The sequence below is a fragment of the Bactrocera neohumeralis genome, chromosome 5, assembly GCF_024586455.1.
Source record: "Bactrocera neohumeralis isolate Rockhampton chromosome 5, APGP_CSIRO_Bneo_wtdbg2-racon-allhic-juicebox.fasta_v2, whole genome shotgun sequence".
NCBI lineage: Eukaryota > Metazoa > Arthropoda > Insecta > Diptera > Tephritidae > Bactrocera > Bactrocera neohumeralis.
Window position 1 is genome coordinate 65545873 of NC_065922.1, and position 14768 is coordinate 65560640.

Here is a 14768-nt window from a genome sequence, read left to right on the forward strand (position 1 = left end):
TTTGGTCACATATTGTACCTTGGATTATCTTGGAGCTGCAATCATCCAGACGAATCAGCTGGCATCGAAACTAGTCAACTCAGATTAGTGACTCGTGATATTCTCAAGCCGTTTTGTTGACACTTGAGGGTTTGGCCTTGTAAAGCTTTTTTGGTATCACATGGTATCGGATGGCAACTGAGCACAGCACTCGTCTCGACAGGGAAAGCAATTGTTTGTAATCCAATTGAATTCAATACCTAATAGAGATTAGCTGGCTACATCATATTTCGTTCCAAACTAACTACATTTCAATATGCCAAATCGGTTGCATTGTATTAGTTGATTAGACACACATAATTTGTAGAATCAAAGAGTGCTAGAATTAAGTGGAATCCTGACAATTTTAGTAGGGTAGTTTTAGATCTACTACTAAAGTATCTACTACTAAGTAATACCAGAACCTGTCAAGGGTATTAACGAATGTTAGTAAAAATTAACAAACACAAAAGTAGATATTAAGAAAAAGACAAACAGCAAAATTTCCTGTATATAAAGAGCGAGAGGAGACAAATTAAAAACTTATATTTTTTAACTAGACATATAAAGATTAGACATATTTGTAAAGTTTTGATATCATTTTTCTATAAAATTATAGCGTTAAGCGTAAAATAAGAAATTAAACAATATAAATATGAGGTTCGTAGCCAGTTGGCTGCTAATGGCCATAGCGATATGGATCTGGTATGGCACCAAACTGGTTGAGGCTGAAGAAAGATTTCAAAAACTGCCAATGAAAACTAAACTAAATATTGTTGTTCTGGCTAAGAGATTACAAAATAAAACCAATTTTAAAGCACTTCAATTCAAAACCAGTAAAAGCAGCATAATCCAGAGGCGTAAGTATAACAAAAAGAAGTAATTATTGAATTCACCAGGCTATAAGTAATTGTCTGTATATAATTTGCAGTAGTTAAATGGGCAAAAGAAAGAAGTGACCTTTCCGAACACTTTCCCAGTCCTATTCCTAAACTAGAGACACCTACGTCTCATATGAAAGTAGCATACCAGCCTTTAAATGGTAAACGCACGATTAGGTCTGTAAATGATACAGAAAATCGCACGGAAATTTCAGAAATCGGTTGGTATTTGAAAGTTTACATTAAATAACAAGATTTGATTAAAGACAATGTAAATTCCTCCTCACTACAAAGGCCATCATATAAGAATAAGACACGGTCAAATCTTCATTATTCCTGGCGAGGCGCCCACTGAAGAAGTCACATTACCATATGAACCAACGACCAGCGTAACAACAATGACGCCACCAACTATGCCACCATGTGCACCACAAACGGTACCGCCAACTGCATCAGCTAACACAACACTGACAATTACAACTACTGTAACACCTACTGCGGCACCAACTGCACCAGCTATTCAACAAATAACTGAATCACTAACATCAAAGCCTACTTCACCACCAACTTCCGCACCTACTGAACCAACAACTGTACCACCAACTTCACCAACTACTGTGGCACCTACTGCAGCATCAACCGCCGCATCTACTGCTGCGTCAACCTCAGCACCTACTGAACCAACAACTGTACCACCAACTTCACCAACAACTGTGCCACCTACTGCAGCACCAACCGCCGCATCTACTGCTGCACCAACCTCATCACCTACTGAACCAACAACTGTACCACCAACATCACCAACTACTGTGCCACCTACTGCAGCACCAACCGCCGCATCTACTGCTGCACCAACCTCAGCACCTACTGAACCAACAACTCTACCACCAACTACTGTGCCACCTACTGCTGCACCAACCGCCGCATCTACTGCTGCACCAACTTCATCACCTACTGAACCAACAACTGTATCACCAAAATCACCAACTACTGTGCCACCTACTGCTGCACCAACCGCCGCATCTACTGCTGCACCAACTTCATCACCTACTGAACCAACAACTGTATCACCAACATCACCAACTACTGTGCCACCTACTGCAGCACCAACCGCCGCATCTACTGCTGCACCAACCTCATCACCTACTGAACCAACAACTGTATCACCAACATCACCAACTACTGTGCCACCTACTGCTGCACCAACCGCCGCATCTACTGCTGCACCAACTTCATCACCTACTGAACCAACAACTGTATCACCAACATCACCAACTACTGTGCCACCTACTGCAGCACCAACCGCCGCATCTACTGCTACGCCAACCTCAGCACCTACTGAACCAACAACCGCACCACCAAATTCACCAACTACTGTGCCACCTACTGCTGCACCAACCGCCGCATCTACTGCTGCGCCAACCTCAGCACCTACTGAACCAACAACTGTATCACCAACTTCAACAACTACTGTGGCACCTACTGCTGCACCAACCGCCGCATCTACTGCTGCGCCAACCTCAGCACCTACTGAACCAACAACCGCACCACCAACTTCACCAACTACTGTGGCACCTACTGCTGCACCAACCGCCGCATCTACTGCTGCACCAACCTATCACCTACTGAACCAACAACTGTTCACCAACTACTGTGCCACCTACTGCAGCACCAACCGCCGCATCTACTGCTGCACCAACCTCAGCACCTACTGAACCAACAACCGCACCACCAACTTCACCAACTACTGTGGCACCTACTGCTGCACCAACCGCCGCATCTACTGCTGCGCCAACCTCAGCACCTACTGAACCAACAACTGTATCACCAACATCACCAACTACTGTGCCACCTACTGCCACCTACTGCTGCACCAACTTCATCACCTACTGAACCAACAACCGCACCACCAACTTCACCAACTACTGTGCCACCTACTGCAGCACCAACCGCCGCATCTACTGCTGCGCCAACCTCAGCACCTACTGAACCAACAACTGTATCACCAACATCACCAACTACTGTGCCACCTACTGCAGCACCAACCGCCGCATCTACTGCTGCACCAACCTCATCACCTACTGAACCAACAACTGTACCACCAACTTCACCAACAACTGTGCCACCTACTGCAGCACCAACCGCCGCACCTACTGCTGCACCAACCTCAGCACCTACTGAACCAACAACCGCACCACCAACTTCACCAACTACTGTGCCACCTACTGCTGCACCAACCGCCGCATCTACTGCTGCACCAACTTCAGCACCTACTGAACCAACAAATGTAGCACCAACTTCACCAACTATTGTGCCACCTACTGCAGCACCAACCGCCGCATCTACTGCTGCACCAACTTCATCACCTACTGAACCAACAACTGTATCACCAACATCACCAACTACTGTGCCACCTACTGCAGCACCAACCGCCGCATCTACTGCTGCGCCAACCTCAGCACCTACTGAACCAACAACTGTATCACCAACTTCAACAACTACTGTGGCACCTACTGCTGCATCAACCTCAGCACCTACTGAACCAACAACTGTACCACCAACCACTGTGCCACCGACTGCTGCACCAACTTCATCACCTACTGAACCAACAACTGTATCACCAACATCACCAACTACTGTGCCACCTACTGCAGCACCAACCGCCGCATCTACTGCTGCGCCAACCTCAGCACCTACTGAACCAACAACCGCACCACCAACTTCACCAACTACTGTGCCACCTACTGCAGCACCAACCGCCGCATCTACTGCTGCGCCAAACTCAGCACCTACTGAACCAACAACCGCACCACCAACTTCACCAACTACTGTGGCACCTACTGCAGCACCAACCGCCGCATCTACTGCTGCGTCAACCTCAGCACCTACTGAACCAACAACTGTATCACCAACTTTAACAACTACTGTACCACCAACCGCCGCATCTACTGCTGCACCAACCTCAGCACCTACTGAACCAACAACTGTACCACCAACTTCACCAACTACTGTGGCACCTACTGCAGCACCAACCGCCGCATCTACTGCTGCGCCAACCTCAGCACCTACTGAACCAACAACCGCACCACCAACTTCACCAACTACTGTGGCACCTACTGCTGCACCAACCGCCGCATCTACTGCTGCGCCAACCTCAGCACCTACTGAACCAACAACTGTATCACCAACTTCACCAACTACTGTGGCACCTACTGCTGCACCAACCTCATCACCTACTGAACCAACAACTGTATCACCAACATCACCAACTACTGTGCCACCTACTGCAGCACCAACCGCCGCATCTACTGCTGCGCCAACCTCAGCACCTACTGAACCAACAACTGTATCACCAACTTCAACAACTACTGTGGCACCTACTGCTGCACCAACCTCAGCACCTACTGAACCAACAACCGCACCACCAAATTCACCAACTACTGTGCCACCTACTGCTGCACCAACCGCCGCATCTACTGCTGCACCAACTTCATCACCTACTGAACCAACAACTGTATCACCAACATCACCAACTACTGTGCCACCTACTGCAGCACCAACCGCCGCATCTACTGCTGCACCAACCTCAGCACCTACTGAACCAACAACTGTATCACCAACTTCACCAACTACTGTGGCACCTACTGCTGCACCAACCTCAGCACCTACTGAAGTAACAACCGCACCACCAACTTCACCAACAACTGTGCCACCTACTGCTGCACCAACCTCAGCACCTACTGAACCAACAACTGTATCACCAACATCACCAACTACTGTGCCACCTACTGCAGCACCAACCGCAGCATCTACTGCAGTACCAACCTCAGCACCTACTGAACCAACAACTGTACCACCAACTTCACCAACTACTGCGCCACCTACTGCTGCACCAACCGCTGCACCTACTCTACGTCCAACAGCTGTTCCATGTCCACCTCACTCACCCTACGTAAAGATCCCTTCATATCGTCCTGTTCCTCCACGTTCTTCGTATGTGTACTCCCGACCTAAAGTTCCTCATAGTTATCCATCAGTGCGAAATTACCCCGTAGTTTCAGCACCTAATAATTGTATGAGAATAAGCGATAATGGACCAGCTGGAAGAAGAGGAAGTACTCGTATAGTCTGCTTTCCGGTGCAAGCATCGCCCGCAAGGATTATAACACCTCGCATAGTTCAGCCACCGAAACCACTTCCAGTACCTTACGCAGCGCGGCGTTGCAATGGTCGTCGTTGCAATAGAGGAGAAACCCCTCAACAAAATGGTTGCTGCATTGGAAGTAATGTTTATGCCAGAAAGCCAGTGAATTATCCAGCGCCAAGCCGTAAATTCTTATCACGTACACCAGTTAGACGGCCAATACGCTATGGATAATTGGGTGCCTTTGTCATGGCATGTTATAATATATTTAAAAAAAAATAAGTTTAATTTATTTTAGTGAACTAAAAGTGTATTTTTTAACTAAAAATAAAGATATCAATTTATCAAAATCGTAATGAAAAATTGTCTAGATATTTTTTAAACTTCTTTACCCACTCTCTGATCTGAGAATTTTTAAGGAATCAGTTAGATTTAAAGAATATCGTTGGACTGTCACATGACGAGGAGAACAGCTATAAGAAACCACATTTCAGATTTTGACGGGAACTTAGGACTTACTTCGGATGGAACGATTGACAGCAAAACTCAAAATATTGCTCAGGTTTAGATCACATCCGCTCCAAACTTACAAAGTCGGAAATATTTAACAAGTTATCAAACTTCTTAAATAATATATATAATGTAGATCAGAACAGAGTTTGGGACTCAGCATAGCCTTCTTCTTCTTTATTGGCGTAGACACCGCTTACGCGATTATAGCCGAGTTAACAACAGCGCGCCAGTCGTTTCTTCTTTTCGCTACGTGCCGCCAATTGGATATTCCAAGCGAAGCCAGGTCCTTCTCCGCTTGGTCTTTCCAACGGAGTGGAGGTCTTCCTCTTCCTTTGCTTCCCCCGGCGGGTACTGCGTCGAAATCTTGTTCAGAGCTGGAGTGTTTTCGTCCGTTCGGACAACATGACCTAATTCGCTGAACTATGTCGATGTCGTCGTATATCTCGTACAGCTCATCGTTCCATCGAATGCGATATTCGCAGTGGCCAATGTACAAAGGATCATAAATCTTTCGCAGAACTTTCCTCTCGAAAACTCGCAAAGTCGAGTCATGAGTTGTTGTCATCGGCCAAGCCTTACAGAGTTTGGTTTTTGTTCGTCGAGAGGTCCTCTCTTTACTTTTCAATTGCCTACTCAGTCGGAAGTAGCACCTGTTGGCAAGAGTTATCCTGCGTTGAGTTTCCAGGCTGACATTGTTGGTGGTGCTTACGCTGCTTCCAAGATAGACGAAATTATCTACAACTTCGAAGTTGTGACTGTCAACAGTGACGTGAGAGCCAAGTCGGGAGTGCGACGACTGTTTGCTTCTTTATCCAGTCTGGAGAAAGCAGAACTAACGGCGCTGGTGTTGAGGCCGATGATATCAATATCTTCGGCATACGCCAGCAGCGGTTCACTCTTATAAAAGATTGTACCTGCTCAATTAAGTTCTGCAGCTCGAATTATTTTCTCCAGCAGCAGGTTGAAGAAGTCGCACGATAGGGAGTCGCCTTGTCTGAAACCTCGTTTGTTATTGAACCTCGTTTACACAGCCGTATTAGTTTTGCGGGGATACCAAATTCAGACATCGCGGCATAAAGGCAGCTCCTTTTCGTGCTGTCGAAAGCAGCTTTGAAATCGACGAAGAGGTGGTGTGTGTCGATTCTTCTTTCACGGGTCTTTTTCAAAATTTGACGCATGGGGAATATCTGGTCGGTTGTTGATTTGCCAGGTATAACTCCACACTGATTAGGTCTAACCAGTTTGTTGACGGTGAGCTTTAATCTTTCACACAATACGCTCGATAGAACCTTATACTCGATGTTGAGGAGGCTTATCCCACGGTAGTTGGCGCAGATTGAAGGGTCTCCTTTTTTATGGATTGGGCAGAGCACACTTAAATAACAATCGTTGGGCATGCTTTCGTCCGACCATATTTTACAAAGAAGCTGATACATGCTCCTTATCAGTTCTTCGCCGCCGTGTTTGAATAGCTCGGCCGGCAATCCATCGGCCACCGCCGCTTTGTTGTTCTTCAGGCGGGTAATTGCTATTCGAACTTCTTCATGGTCGGGCAATGGAACGTCTGCTCCATCGTCATCGATTGGGGAATCGGGTTCGCCTTCTCCTGGCGGTGTGCGTTCACTGCCATTTAGCAGGCTGGAGAAGTGTTGCCTCCATAATTTAAGTATGCTCTGGGCATCGGTCACTAGATCACCTTTGGGGGTTCTACAAGAGTATGCTCCGGTCTTGAAACCTTCATAGCCTTAGTGAACTTAAATATTTACTTACCTCTCTACCGATATATAGTAATATTACAAAATTTTGATGATTATATCGCTAATATGGGCTCACCTTTAGTTAATGCATGTTATGAAAAAGTTTTTTCAATCGTTGGCCGTCCCATTAAACAGTATCAAACGCAAAAGTAAATATTCACAAAAAATGTTGCCGACCATATTTCCATGTTTATTTGAATAGAATTTTTCTTTCTGTAAAGATTGAACCCACAAAACAGCAACACATATACTGTTGTATTCTTTAGTGGTCTCGAAAATACTTGTATATTAAAATCTGTCGAGTATTGTCTACAATAATAGTAAAATATCTCAGTTTTGGAACGCTGAAATTTGAACCATTGAGGAAGAGGTAATAGGCCGCACCAATATTTGGTTTGTCAGTCTCATGTCCGGATATGTAAAACTTCAATATGCATTCATTATTGGATAATATTCGACAGAATAGACCACGTCCAGCACGCAGTAAAGAAATTATAGCAGCCGTGGCTGAGATTAAGCTCGAACTGACGTATGGAACGACTTGGCGTATTTTACGTCGAGATCTTAAGGTGAAAGCGTACAAAATACAGTTTGTGAAAGAACTGAAGCCGCTCGACCTTGCCAAGGGATTGATCTATGGGCCTTTGAATAGTTCCAAGAAGATCCTACGTTTTCGAGCCAATTTTTTCTCAGCACTGAGGCACATTTCTGGTTCAATGTGTATGTAAACAAACAAAATTGCTGGATTTGGGACAAAGAACAACCTGAACTGAGATTCAAAAGCTCCCATTTCTTCCAGAAAAAAAAAACAGTTTGGTGTGGTTTGTGGGTCGGTGGAATTATCGGTTCGTATTCCTTCAAATATGATACCGGTGAGAACGTAACCGTCAACGGCGACTGTTATCGCGCCATGATAGCCGAATATTTGATGCCTGAAAGTGCAACTCCTGATCTCGCGACATTTGGTTTCAAAAGGGTGGCGCCACTTCCCACACATCGCATCAATCAATGGATTTATTGAGAAAACCCTACAGTGAGCAGATAATTTCCCATTTTGGGACGGTCGATTGGCCACCAAGTTCGTGTAATATCACACTGTTAGGCTTCTCCTGTGGGGATCTAAAGTCTATGCGGACAATCCCGCTTCGATTCAGGTTTGAAGCAAAACACACGTGTAACATTCGCCAGTTACCAGTCGCAATGCTCGAACGAGTCATCGAAAATTGGACTCAACGGATGGACCATCTGAGACGTAGCCGCGTCTAGCATTTGAAAAAGATAATCTTCAAAAACTAAATGCCAAATAATGTTTTTTCGAATTATAATAAATATACCCCATTAAACAAAAGATTTATGTGTTTTTCCTTTAAAAACGTAGGCAACATCGAAATGGATCACGCTTTGGAAAGTTGTAAACATACCTTACTCTGGAACTGCAATATTTTGAGGAGTGGAGGGTAGGTATGTATATATTAATAGATTAATATAAACAATTAAGTTTTCATATCTTAATAAGTATGAATGCTTCTTTATAAATTTCCAGTTTCTTCAAAAAATGTGTTTTTCCCCACTTAACACATGTAATTAGTTAGTTAGTTGTTCAATAAAATAGTTTAGTGCACGGGCTTTCATTGTTTCACAGTTATGTGTATCAATATAAGCACGTTCGTCGCTCGTACGCACATATTTCAAAGCGTTGCAGGGCTACGTTCATCTATAAATACAGACGGTTAAACCGTCTCACTGCCAGTTAATATTTGGTGAAGGTAATTGAAATAATAGAGGCTAAAGTTCAGTGCGCATCCAAGCTTGAAGGCGTCATATGTGACAGCAAAGGATAGCAGCAGAAAAACCAGTAATATATGAAGTAAGTCCAGTATTGGGAATTAAATATAGACCCCATGTGATAGGAACAAAATCATCCACTCAGCGCACGATAATTAGCTTACTAATACAATAGTTCTGAAGCTTCTAAAATCTAATATTGCAAGCAATCTCTGTACAGCTGATGAATCCTTAAGCTTTTAAAACTTTATAACAAAATCTAAGGATCACCATCGATCGCGAAATTCAAGCTGAAGATCAATACAGCCTACTATATATAATATAACAGTGACTTTAAAAATTAAGCTAAACAAAAGAAGCATAAACACTTTTCATATCAAGTTGCTTTCATATATTTTCAGACACATCACTTCTAAAAAGTAAGAACTGTGATGGCATCTGCCACTATAAGACTGTTGGTGGCAACATTCGCCCTACTACATTCCAGTGAAGCACATCTAATCCGAACAAAGCAGATTTGTAAGCGTGAAGATCATATACTCCTCAATTTTAGTTTCATAAATTATGAATTTAAAACACAAAAACAATTTTCCAGCGCTTTATGAACCTCATGTCACCAGCAGCAAAAATTTGGCTACCAGTGAATTTGATGTGCGGCCCAACCGACTCTTGAGCAGAATACTGCAAGCCAGTGTCAGGAAAAATGTCAGTACGTATTACGTTATACAGTAATTTATTAGTAATTATGGTAATACCACAAAGGCTATCTATATTTCTCCAGGAGATGTCAACAGCGCCACAAGTTTCTTACACCTTAGTCCTTTCTGGAGTTATTTACAGCCATTGACACACGGTGGAAATACTATACGCAAAACAAGAGCTGCTAACGGACGTAAGTAAAGACAGAATTTAAACAAACAAGAAATAATTCCTCTAATTTTTTATTTTCTCAAACACAAATTTTATATTAAAGGAAATAAAGTTCAGATATTCGTTATACCTTCGGTGGCTCCAGATGCTGATTTAGGAATCACAGATTCAACAACACAACTTCCAACAACTTTAGCACCAACGACTGTATCACCAACAGATTCAACGACTCAACCAACAACACAGCATACCTCAACTTTAGCACCAACGACTGTATCACCAACAGATCCAACGACTCAACCAACAACACAGCCCACAACAACTTTAGCACCAACGACTGTATCACCAACAGATCCAACGACACTACCAACAACACAGCCCACAACAACTTCAGCACCAACGACTGTCGCACCAACAGATCCAACGACTGTACCAACAACACAGCCCACAACAACCTTAGCACCAACGACTGTATCACCAACAGATCCAACGACTCAACCAACAACACAGCCCACAACAACTTTAGCACCAACGACTGTATCACCAACAGATCCAACGACTCAACCAACAACACAGCCCACAACAACTTTAGCACCAACGACTGTATCACCAACAGATCCAACGACTCAACCAACAACACAGCCCACAACAACTTTAGCACCAACGACTGTATCACCAACAGATCCAACGACTCAACCAACAACACAGCCCACAACAACTTTAGCACCAACAACTGTATCACCAACAGATCCAACGACTCAACCAACAACACAGCCCACAACAACTTTAGCACCAACGACTGTATCACCAACAGATCCAACGACTCAACCAACAACACAGCCCACAACAACTTTAGCACCAACGACTGTATCACCAACAGATCCAACGACTGTACCAACAACACAGCCCACAACAACTTTAGCACCAACGACTGTATCACCAACAGATCCAACGACTCAACCAACAACACAGCCCACAACAACTTTAGCACCAACGACTGTATCACCAACAGATCCAACGACTCAACCAACAACACAGCCAACAACAACTTTAGCACCAACGACTGTATCACCAACAGATCCAACGACTCAACCAACAACACAGCCCACAACAACTTTAGCACCAACGACTGTATCACCAACAGATCCAACGACTGTACCAACAACACAGCCCACAACAACTTTAGCACCAACGACTGTATCACCAACAGATCCAACGACTCAACCAACAACACAGCCCACAACAACTTTAGCACCAACGACTGTATCACCAACAGATCCAACGACTCAACCAACAACACAGCCCACAACAACTTTAGCACCAACGACTGTATCACCAACAGATCCAACGACTCAACCAACAACACAGCCCACAACAACTTTAGCACCAACGACTGTATCACCAACAGATCCAACGACTGTATACCAACAACACAGTCTACACAACAACTTTAGCACCAACGACTGTATCACCAACAGATCCAACGACTCAACCAACAACACAGCCCACAACAACTTTAGCACCAACGACTGTATCACCAACAGATCCAACGACTGTACCAACAACACAGTCCACAACAACTTTAGCACCAACGACTGTATCACCAACAGATCCAACGACTCAACCAACAACACAGCCCACAACAACTTTAGCACCAACGACTGTATCACCAACAGATCCAACGACTGTACCAACAACACAGTCTACCACAACTGTAGAACCAACGACTGTATCACCAACAGATCCAACGACTCAACCAACAACACAGCCCACAACAACTTTAGCACCAACGACTGTATCACCAACAGATCCAACGACTGTACCAACAACACAGCCCTCAACAACTTTAGCACCAACGACTGTATCACCAACAGATCCAACGACTGTACCAACAACACAGCCCACAACAACTTTAGCACCAACGACTGTATCACCAACAGATCCAACGACACTACCAACAACACAGTCTACCACAACTGTAGAACCAACGACTGTAGCACCAACAGATCCAACGACCCAACCAACAACACAGCCCACAACAACCTTAGCACCAACGACTGTATCACCAACAGATCCAACGACTCAACCAACAACACAGCCCACAACAACTTTAGCACCAACGACTGTATCACCAACAGATCCAACGACACTACCAACAACACAGTCTACCACAACTTTAGCACCAACGACTGTATCACCAACAGATCCAACGACTGTACCAACACACCAACAACTGCAGCACCAAGCACCACAGACAACGACTTACCACAACTTTAGCACCAACGACAACAACAGATCCAACAGAACCAACAACACTCCCACAACAACTTTAGCACCAACGACTGTATCACCAACAGATCCAACGACCCAACCAACAACACAGCCCACAACAACCTTAGCACCAACGACTGTATCACCAACAGATCCAACAACTGTACCAACAACACAGCCCACAACAACTTTAGCACCAACGACTGTATCACCAACAGATCCAACGACACTACCAACAACACAGTCTACCACAACTGTAGAACCAACGACTGTATCACCAACAGATCCAACGACTCAACCAACAACACAGCCCACAACAACTTTAGCACCAACGACTGTATCACCAACAGATCCAACGACTCAACCAACAACACAGCCCACAACAACTTTAGCACCAACGACTGTATCACCAACAGATCCAACGACTCAACCAACAACACAGTCTACCACAACTGTAGAACCAACGACTGTATCACCAACAGATCCAACGACTCAACCAACAACACAGCCCACAACAACTTTAGCACCAACGACTGTATCACCAACAGATCCAACGACTCAACCAACAACACAGCCCACAACAACTGTAGAACCAACGACTGTATCACCAACAGATCCAACGACTGTACCAACAACACAGCCCGCAACAACTTTAGAACCAACGACTGTATCACCAACAGATCCAACGACTCAACCAACAACACAGCCCACAACAACGCACACGACAACCAACAACAGACACAGTCCAACAACAACACACCACAACAACTTTAGCACCAACGACTGTATCACCAACAGATCCAACGACTCAACCAACAACACAGCCCACAACAACTTTAGCACCAACGACTGTATCACCAACAGATCCAACGACTCAACCAACAACACAGCCCACAACAACTTTAGCACCAACGACTGTATCACCAACAGATCCAACGACTGTATCAACAACACAGCCCACAACAACTTTAGCCCCCACGACTGTATCACCAACAGATCCAACAACTGTACCAACAACACAGCCCACAACAACTCTAGCACCAACGACCCCACCAACAGATCCCACAACAGTGCCAACAACTCAACCTACAGTAACAGCGGGTATATTTGTAGACGATTTGAAAACAACACTAACTACGACGAAGCCAACAACAGTGCCTCCAATTATTGTTACAACATTGCCGCCAACTTTACCTGATACCCCTGCTCCAAGTTCTCCCATATGCCCACCACCAGCATGTAATTGTTGCAACTTTCCGGCAACGACACCACCTTGCTTACCTAATCCACCAACTACTCAGCAGAACTGTCCTCCATACTATCCAAGTATGCCATATATGCCATTCCCACCATTCCCATATTCGTTTCCTATTCCTTTGGCCGCTCAAAGTCAGAATTGTGGACTTCAAGCAGGTATGATATCAGCGCAATCAATTCTTTCACCGCCACAACCAACTGCACCATTTTTCTTTGCCTCCGCACCGATTATGATGCCGATACAACCAAATATTTTACCGCAACAAGCAGCTTCACCATTTTCCTTTGGTTCCATGCCTAGCATAATACCCGTTCAATCAAACATTTTACCGCAACAAGCAGCTTTACCATTTTCGTTTGGATCTGTGCCTAGTCTCATGCCCGCGCAAACAAATATTTTACCGTTGCAGCTTCCACAGTTCAGTTTGTTTACCCAGAGATCTACTTAACATCACTTTCATCTAGAATTTACTAGTATAACTATTTAAGTAACCGCAGAGGCCGAAGAGGGAAACTGGTTTTCAACGATTTAGTGGTCTCAAATCTACATATATGTGAAGTTAAATAGCAATAAAAAATCTTGTTTATTGAAGCAATCATAGATCAAATAATTTTTAGAGCATGTTTGGTATAGTCGTTAGTAATATTATCCCAATTGCGCTTTTAAGATTTAATTGCGCTTCGGTGGATTGTCATTTTCCAAGGTACTAAATCTTCTGCAGATTTGTAGATCGTAGCTTATTCAAACACCTACTTATGCCTGGCCTCCAGTCTGCGCACAACTCCCGATATGTTTTTCGTAGAAAAAAATAGGCGCAATAGAGAATGACATTAAAAATGTTCTATTCAACTTGGAACTGGATATCTTTAAAACTCTTCATTTGAGAGTGAAAACCGTTCCCTTTTTACAAGAAACCCTATAGCGATGGTAATAATTTGAATTTTGAATTTAAAGATTGAGAGAAGGTTTATTACAGTATGTACTATCCGATAATGCAACCAAAAAAAAACTTCACACTGAGGCGATCCCTTAAAAACTGCTTCTATCCTTGACTTTAGTGAGCCTCAAGTGCCCTAAGCTCATTGAATTTGGTAAAATATGAAATTTTTATCCAACCCAGCTACTCAATATTTTTTAAGTTGAAGAACTGAAAGCCGTGGAATATATTCCGTCTCATCCGGTTGAAGGGTAGGCATTCGCAAAGAAAATGTACTAATGTCTCAACATCCTCCATGCACGCTCTACATTCCGCCGAATCCAAATATTCAATT

At 44.1% G+C, this 14768-nt stretch overlaps 1 protein-coding gene across 1 annotated transcript; it reads left to right on the forward strand.

Moving 5' to 3' along the window:
• The first annotated feature begins 680 nt into the window (after positions 1 to 680).
• On the forward strand, positions 681 to 14092 carry LOC126759344 (mucin-2-like). Its single transcript, XM_050474079.1, has 15 exons — positions 681 to 878; positions 950 to 1120; positions 1194 to 1523; positions 1899 to 2210; positions 2762 to 2953; positions 3050 to 3640; positions 3917 to 4228; positions 4397 to 5227; positions 9519 to 9617; positions 9694 to 9807; positions 9880 to 9990; positions 10072 to 10423; positions 11418 to 12011; positions 12297 to 12982; positions 13014 to 14092. Exons 1-15 carry the CDS (start codon positions 701 to 703, stop codon positions 13943 to 13945), a joined length of 5805 nt encoding a protein of 1934 aa, XP_050330036.1. The 5' UTR covers positions 681 to 700; the 3' UTR covers positions 13946 to 14092.
• The last annotated feature ends 676 nt before the right edge of the window (positions 14093 to 14768 follow it).